The sequence below is a fragment of the Ahaetulla prasina genome, chromosome 10 (assembly GCF_028640845.1).
Source record: "Ahaetulla prasina isolate Xishuangbanna chromosome 10, ASM2864084v1, whole genome shotgun sequence".
Classification (NCBI taxonomy): domain Eukaryota; kingdom Metazoa; phylum Chordata; class Lepidosauria; order Squamata; family Colubridae; genus Ahaetulla; species Ahaetulla prasina.
Window position 1 is genome coordinate 26,647,969 of NC_080548.1, and position 8,828 is coordinate 26,656,796.

Sequence of the window (8,828 nt, forward strand, 5' to 3'; positions counted from 1 at the left end):
TGGCCCTCCTGACCTCCGTTTTCGCTGGCAGAGGCATCACGGGCCAGTCCTTCGCTGTTTCCGAGGCGGCCCCACAAGCCAGATCTAAGCACACCGCGGGCTGGATCTGGCCCACGGGCCTTGAATTTGACACCCCTCCTGTAGTTGTTTAAGACAGGGGTCTCCAACCTTGGCAACTATAAGACTTGTGGACTTCACCTCCCAGAATCCCTCAGACAGACGTGTCTGTTTCTCTTACCCACCAAAGTGGAGAGATTGCAGAGGAAGGGATTACAAAAGAGTAAGCAAAGCTGGCTGAGGAATTCTGGGAGTTGAAGTCCACAAGTCTTAAAATTGCCAAGGTTGGAGACCCCTGGTTTAAGACATGTAATACTTATTTGACTTCCCTGCTTTCTCAGGGCGCCATCCCAAGGACTTCTGAAGATTCATCACCAGAAGATAGATCCTTAAGATCCGACAAGATGCAGGGTCTTCTACAACTTTTCTTTTGCTTTATACTTCTAGCAAAAGGTAAAGGCGGATTTTGCTCAGTGCTCAGGGGCTCCATTGGACAAACGGAATCGGATCCCAGCTGTATTGGGCATAGAGCCGGGCTTCCCAATTACTTAAGAGGTGCGGACTTCCACTCCCAGAATTTCTCAGCCAGCAATGCTGGCTGAGGAATTCTGGGAGTTGAAGTCCACAAGTCTTAAAATTGCCAAGGTTGGAGACCCCTGGTTTAAGACATGTAATACTTATTTGACTTCCCTGCTTTCTCAGGGCGCCATCCCAAGGACTTCTGAAGATTCATCACCAGAAGATAGATCCTTAAGATCCGACAAGATGCAGGGTCTTCTACAACTTTTCTTTTGTTTTGTACTTCTAGCAAAAGGTAAAGGCGGTTTTTGCTCGGTGCTCGGGGGTTCCATTGGACAAATGGAATCGGATCCCAGCTGTATTGGGTGTAGAGCCAGGCTTCCCAATTACTTAAGAGGTGCGGACTTCCTCCCAGAATCCCTCAGACAGACGTGTCTGTTTCTCTTACCCACCAAAGTGGAGAGATTGCAGAGGAAGGGATTACAAAAGAGTAAGCAAAGCTGGCTGAGGAATTCTGGGAGTTGAAGTCCACAAGTCTTAAAATTGCCAAGGTTGGAGACCCCTGGTTTAAGACATGTAATACTTATTTGACTTCCCTGCTTTCTCAGGGCGCCATCCCAAGGACTTCTGAAGATTCATCACCAGAAGATAGATCCTTAAGATCCGACAAGATGCAGGGTCTTCTACAACTTTTCTTTTGCTTTATACTTCTAGCAAAAGGTAAAGGCGGATTTTGCTCAGTGCTCAGGGGCTCCATTGGACAAACGGAATCGGATCCCAGCTGTATTGGGCATAGAGCCGGGCTTCCCAATTACTTAAGAGGTGCGGACTTCCACTCCCAGAATTTCTCAGCCAGCAATGCTGGCTGAGGAATTCTGGAAGTGGAAGTCCGCACGTCTTAAAATGGTTTTGGTTGGGAAACCATGTGTTGTTTCAAGAGGCAACTGGACTTTCTGGTTTTTCTTTGAAGACGTTTCGCTTCTCATCCTAGAAGCTTTTTCGGAGAGAATTTCTCTTCAGAGAGCTGAAGCAACTTTATTTATTTTTTATTTATTTATTTTGTCACAACAGTATATATAAGCATAAGCATGAAAGTAACTATATAATATATAAGCATATATATATATATAAGCATAAGCATGCAATAACTATATTAATTGGATATTATATTATATTTAATATTGTTATATTATATAATGAAAGAAAACAATAGGACAGGAACGGTAAGAAAACAATAGGACAGGAACGGTAGGCATGCCCCTTACGGACCTCTTAGGAATGGGGTGAGGTCAATAGTAGACAGTTTTTGGTTAAAGCTTTGGGGATTTTGAGAAGAGGCCACAGAGTCAGGTAGTGTATTCCAAGCATTAACAACTCTGTTACAGAAGTCATATTTTCTGCAATCAAGATTGAAGCGCTTAACATTAAGTTTAAATCTATAGCTTCTTGGATGAGAAGTGAAACGTCTTCAAAGAAAAACCAGAAAGTCCAGTTGCCTCTTAGAAAAGCATCTTTGGGACAACCATGACCTGGATGACTGAGAATCTCCATAGATATTTACCTGGTGTACAGAATCGTATATCTCCCTGCCCCCATATAATACCCTAAAGCAGGGGTCTGCAAACTTGGCTCTTTTAAGACTTGTGGACTTCAGCTCCCAGAGTTCCTCAGCCAGCAAAGCTTTCTCCGCCCGCAAAGCAAAGCTGGCTGAGGAACTCTGGGAGTTGAAGTCCACAAGTCTTAAAGGGACCAAGGTTGGAGACCCCTGCTTCATACTAATTCTATTTTTTTCTACCATGCTCCTGTTGCTCACTGCTATGAGCAAGGATTTACACCCATGATGGCGAACCGGTGGCATGCAGAGCCTTCTCTGTGGGCATGCGCACCATTGCCAGCTACTCCTCTGGTTTCCAGCGCACTCATGCATGCTGGCCAGCTGGTCTTCAGATTTCTGATGCTCCAGCATACGCAAAGAACAGCTGGCCAGTGCGCATGTATGTGCTGGCCTGCTGGTCTTCGGGTTTTCTGGTGCTCTGGCACATGTGTGTGCCGAAAACCTGAAAACCAGCTGGCCAGCGTGCACATGCGCACTGGCTGGCGGGTCTTTGGGTTTCCGACACCCCGGCGTGCACATGTGCGTTCCGGTTTGGGCATTCGGTGCCAAAAAGGTTCACCATCATTGATGCTGCACTGCACTGGTTACCGGTGGTCTTCCGGGTGCAATTCAAGGTGCTGGTTATCACCTTTAAAGCGCTCCATGGCTTGGGACCGGGTTACCTACGGGACCGCCTACTGCCACAAACAACCTCCCATCGACCTGTGTGCTCTCACAGGGAGGGCCTCCTCAGGGTGCCGTCAGATAAGCAATGCCGGCTGGCGACTCCCAGGGGAAGAGCATTCTCTGTGGGGGCACCTGCCCTGTGGAATGAACTACCTTTGGGGCTACGTCTACTCCCTGACCTCCGGACCTTTAAGCGCAAGCTCAAGACCTTTTTATTTCATCGAGCGGGCCTGGCCTAATGGTAATTTTAATGGGGCTTTTATTGGGGTTTGTTTTTTATAACTTTATTTCATCATTTTAAATTTAGGCCAATTGAATTAGATTTTTAAGGATTTATTGTGTTTTTTTAACTTTTGTGTAATTATTTTATTTCGGCTGTAAATCGCCCTGAGTCTTTGGAGAAGGGCGGTATAAAAATATAAATAAATAAATAAATAAATAAATAAATAAACAAACAAACAAACAAATAAATAAATAAATAAATAAATACGCTCCAGATGTTCAGAACATTTGCATCATCATCCTCCTCCTCCTCCTGCCCGTTGTTCAAACGTACTAATTGTCTTGATCTTTGTTTTACCATTTCAAGCCAGTTGTTTGCAATGTGAAACATGCGAGAGCAACAGCACTTCCTGTACTGGTCCCAAGGAGAACTGCACTGAAGGAGAAACCTGTGTCATTGCGATTGTGGAATCTAAGCTGGGTCGGTGCCAGGATCTTGAATGCGGGGTGTGTGTGGGGGGTACGGGGTGGGGTGTATCGTTGGGCGGATGGAAATTCCCAACTACAGCAAGCAATCTCTACTGGTTGTGGGGTTGGAAAATTCTCTACTGTATTCCCAAGAATTCTTGGGTAGCTCCTCCTCCTCCTCCTCCTCCTCCTCCAATTCTAACTCCTCCAACTCCTCCTCTTCCTCCTCCAATTCCAACTCCAACTCCTCCTCCTCTTCCTCCAACTCTAACTCCTACACCTCCAACTCCTCCTCCTCCTCCTCCAACTCCTCCTCCTCCAATTCCAACTCAACTCCAACTCCTCCTCCTCCAACTCCAACTCCTCCTCCTCCTCCTCCTCCTCCAACTCCAACTCCTCTTCCTCCTCCTCCTCCTCCTCTTCCTCCTCCTCCTCCAACTCCTCCTCCTCCTCCTCCTCCAACGCCAACTCCAACTCCAACTCCTCCTCCTCCTCCTCCTCCTCCTCCTCCTCCTCCTCCTCCTCCTCCTCCTCCTCCTCCTCCAACTCCTATCCTCTTCCTCCTCCTCCTCCTCCTCCTCCTCCTCCTCCTCCTCCTCCTCCTCCTCCTCCTCCTCCTCCTCCTCTTCCAACTCCAACTCCAACTCCTCCTCCTCTTACCATATTGTGTGAACCAGCCCATTAGAGACGTTTATGTTTCAATATGTCAACCCAACATAATATTCAGGATTCAATAACTGAATAGGTTGTGGGAACAAGGTCAGGATGCACAGAGAGTAGGTCCATGAAACCTGTTGCTCAGGCAAAGACCATCTTTCTTAGGGAAGGCCTTTTCCCAACCTTCCGAAATGCCCTTTTTATTTCCTTCTTGGTCTTCCACAGAACGTGGCGTCACTCAGCACGAATTCATGAAAAGCTGTGGCAATCCTACGGCGTGTGACAGCCCCCAGCTGCACTTTGATCTGGGGAATGGACAAACGTACCATTTGCAAAATTACTGCTGCAAGGACGAAGACTGCTCCAAAATTACACCCACATGTAAGAGCTGCTTTACACCAAGGATTTTAAACCCCCACTTGTCAGCTAAAGCAACTTTAGTTGAGTTAGTTGGGTTTAGTTCAGGGGTGGGTATCAATTTTTTTTTACTACCAGTTCTGTGGGCGTGGCTTGGTGGGCGTGGCAGGGGAAGCTTACTGCAAAATCCCCATTTCCTCCCGATCAGCTGGGACTCGGGAGGCAGAGAATAGATGGGGGCGGGGCCAGTCAGAATTTTTACTACCGGTTCTGTGGGTGTGGCTTGGTGGGTGTGGCTTAGTGGGCATGGCAGGGGAAGGATATTGCAAAATCCCCATTTCCTCCCGATCAGCTGGGACTCGGGAGGCAGAGAATAGATGGGGGCGGGGCCAGTCAGAATTTTTACTACCGGTTCTGTGGGCATGGCATAGCTTGGTGGGTGTGGCTTGGTGGGCATGACAGGGGAAGGATACCGTATAATCTCCATTCCCTCCAGAATCCAGGGGAAGGTTAGTTGCAAAAATCCCCATTTCCTCCTGATCAGAAGCTGGGTGGGGCTGCATTCGGAGTATAAGATGCACCCAGATTTTCACCACTTTTTTGGGGGGAAAAATGGTGCGTCTTATACTCCCAAAAATACGGTATAGCTCATATACTCCTTCCTTCTCCTATTTTTTGCCCCTTACAACAACCCTGTGAAGTGACCGCAGGGATGCTTCGATGGTCGCTAAGTGTGTGTGTGTGTGTGTGTGTGTGTGTGTGTGTGTGTGTGTGTGTGTTGCGGGGGGGAAATCACAAGCCTCTTTTTTTCAGCGCCGTTGTAACTTTGAACAGTCACTAAGTGACCTGTCGTAAGTCAGGGACTACCTGTATGCTGGTCTCTGAATGAAGCTTACCCCAATTTGGACTATAAATTAACTAAGAATCCTCCGATCCTCTTCTTTCAGTGCCACCAATAGAGAAAGACCCGAAAGGGAAACGCTGCCCCGCTTGTAACAAAATAGGGGAACCCTGTAAAAAAGACTTAGTGCAATGTTCTGGCAAAGATAGCGATTGCTTTACTTTAATTACGACCATAACGTCTGGTAAGTACTGCATGCTTTCATTTCATTAGAATTCCCCAGGATCAAGGGCAGTGGTGAAATCCAATTGTTTTTACTACTGGTTCTGTGGGCATGGCTTGGTGGGCGTGGTCTGGCTTGGTGGGCGTGGTCTGGCTTGGTGGGCGTGGTCTGGCTTGGTGGGCGTGGCAGGGGAAGGAGATTGCAAAATCTCCATTCCCACCCCATTCTGGGGCCAGCCAGAGATGGCATTTGCCGGTTCTCCGAACTACTCGAAATTTTCACTACCGGTTCTCCCGAACCTGTCAGAACCTGCTGGATTTCACCCCTGATCTAAGGCCCATATCTTGTGAGCGACTGAACAATTTGGCAAGGTGTTGTAGCTGAACTATGGTGGAAGCTGGAGTAAACTTGGCTACTTTAAGGGGTCACTCAAAGCCCCCCTGAAATAAAAGGGGAGCCTGGAACAAACTCTCGTTTGGTATTTCTCCATTTTGGCAACTTAAAGATGTGCGGACTTCAACTCCCAGAATTCCCCAGCCAGCCAGCCATGAGTGAGTGAGTGAGAGATATAAAGAGTGATAGAACAAGTGTGTGCGAGAAAGAAACAGAAAGAAAGAGGGAGAAAGCGAGTCAGAGATAGTCAGAGAGAGAGATAGAGAGGGAGAAAGAAAGAAAGAAAGAAAGAGTGAAAGTGAATGAGAGAACAAGTGAGAGAAAGAGAGACAGAGAAAGAGAGAGAACAAGTGAGATAAAGAAACAGAAAGAAAGAGAGAGAAAGAGGAAAACAGAGAGATAGAAAGAAAGAGTGAGACAAAGAGTGAGTGAGAGAACAAGTGAGAGAGAGACAGAGAGAAAGAGAGATAGAAAGTGCAAGAGAATAAGTGCGAGAGAGAGAAAGAAAGAGGAGAAAGAAGGAAAGAAAGAGAGAGAGACAGAGAGAGAGAGAGAGAACAAGTGAGAGAGAGACAGAGAGAAAGAGAGATAGAAAGTGCAAGAGAATAAGTGCGAGAGAGAAAGAAAGAGGGAGAAAGAAGGAAAGAAAGAGAAAGAAAGAGGGAGACAAAGAGTGAGGGAGAGAAAAAGTGAGAGAAAAAGAGACAGAGAGAAAAAGAGGGAGACAAAGAGCAAGAGAACAAGTGAAAGAGAGAAAGAGAGAAAGAAAGAGAAGAAAGCGAGAGAGAGGGAGAGCGATGAAGGGAACAATATGATTGTTATTTGTGTTTTGCTGCTTTGCCTTGTCATGGGTTCTTTTAATTATCCCCAATTTGGTGGGCTCAAGACACAAAAGAGCCAACAACTCATGGCTGGTCCCTAGAACACCACACACAGACACACACACACGGACTCACATACTCACATCAGGGATGAAATGCTCCCGGATCACGCGATCCTGTAGCAATCGTAGCTGGTAGTTCGGTGATCCGGTAGCAATGGTGGAGCAAAGCTCCGCTCACCTGCCAGGGGCATCATTACTTCCTGTTTTAACCTGGAAGTAATGTGTTTTTTACCTTCTGAGCATGCGAGTTTGCGCGCCGCGTGTACTTCCGAACCGGTAAGGAAGGTAAGTAGATTTCACCCCTGACTCACATACTATTGTTCACCCCTCACTCTTCTCCACAGCTACTTTTACTATTAGCTCCTTGTGAATACTGCTGGTAATTCCGGCTGCTTTTACTTCCCCACAGAAACACAAACCTTCTTCTTTGCACCTCCGCCCAAACTCTCAGCTTTTTCACAGCACACAACTTACATAGTCAACTTTGTGGTGCTGGCTGGACAGAGGCTGAAAGACACAGGAACAATATAAACCATCCAGGCCATTTTGCTGGGCAGCCTGGAGTGTCATTGGGTTGGAGCCAGAAGTGAAATGCTACCGGTTCACACCGGTTCAGGCGAACCGGTTGTAAAAAAAAAAGCTATTGGTTCTTCCGAACCAGTATTTCCGATGATCAGCTGTGCCGCGTGATTTCAAATCACTAAGAGGAAATCCTGCTTTCTAGTGAATCTAAATCACGCAATACAGCTGTTTCCCACCCCCCACTGTTCTACTTACCGTATTTTTCAGAGTATAAGACACACTTTTTTCCCTCCTAAAAGAGGCTGAAAATTTGGGTGTGTCTTTTACTCGGAATGTAACTTTTTTGAAGCTTTTTTTCCAGCCCTAATGAGGCACTAGCGATCTTCTGGGCTTTGCCTGCTCCCTCCGACTCTCAGCTGTGAAGCTTTTTTTCAGCCCTAACAAGGTGCTAGCGAAGCTATCTCCATGGTTTGTCTGCTTTTCTCATTGCTTCTCTCTCCAAAGGTCAGTTGTACTTTAGAAGCTGTTTTTTATCCCCAAGTAGGGGATAAAATCCAGCAAACTAATGTGCTGAAGCTGACCAGACTAAGGACTAGCCAGATGATGATAACCTGGTAGGCAGATTCCCCTCCCCCCTCATTTTTCTCCCCACGAACTAAGCTGCAATTTATACTCCAGTGCATCTTATACTCCGAAAAATACGATACCTTTCCAAGCCTCCTTTTTCCGCACACAGCGTGGTTTTGGTGTGCATTGTGCATGTGTGGGCAGCGAACCGGTGGCAAACCAGGGAAGATTTCACCACTGGTGGGACCCTTGTGGGAGGCCTGGGCAAGTTCTTGAGGAATCTTTATCTCTTCAGTTATTTGATCCCATGCTGTTCTTCCCGTTCAGGTGGAGAACACATCAATCGTACTATGAAAGGATGCGGTTCCAAAAATATCTGCGATATGTTTGGAAATGAGAAACAGTTCCTAGCTGAGGACGAAGAAAGTAAAGGTGCCATCAAGTGTACCTACTCAGGGGCATCTCAAATTCTGGCTTCCTTCCTGACAACTTTCTACAGCCTTTGGATCCTAAAGTTACTTGTCTAAGTGAAATAAGCACAGGACAGGGAGTGGCTCAGTTCTGCTCTGAGGTATTGCCTCCCTTGCATTCCATATTCCATATTCCATGGCCTTCCTACGGTCTGTAGCTTCTCGGCTTTGTAGTGATTGCTGCTTTTTTTTTTTCTCCCCCTCCCCGTGGAGTTCGGTAAAAATAAACTCCAGGTTTAAAAACAAATGGGGTTTGAATGTTTTGCTGTCTTTGATAGAATTTGGGATGGGTGTTGTGTCCGCACCCCCCGAGCCGGGCCTCCTGGCAGAAAGTGACTTGGAAAGTGAGGGGGAAGGGCTGTCAGGAT

At 46.8% G+C, this 8,828-nt stretch overlaps 1 protein-coding gene across 1 annotated transcript in view; it reads left to right on the forward strand.

Annotated features, from left to right (window-relative positions):
• Positions 1–8,517, forward strand: part of LOC131204559 (uncharacterized) — a 29,820-nt gene extending 21,303 nt beyond the window's left edge. The window contains exons 6-10 of the mRNA XM_058195948.1: positions 1,185–1,296; positions 3,447–3,560; positions 4,430–4,585; positions 5,509–5,646; positions 8,318–8,517. Of these exons, the coding sequence (XP_058051931.1) occupies positions 1,185–1,296; positions 3,447–3,560; positions 4,430–4,585; positions 5,509–5,646; positions 8,318–8,517 (720 nt within the window). The remainder of the gene's footprint in view (positions 1–1,184; positions 1,297–3,446; positions 3,561–4,429; positions 4,586–5,508; positions 5,647–8,317) is intronic.
• The last annotated feature ends 311 nt before the right edge of the window (positions 8,518–8,828 follow it).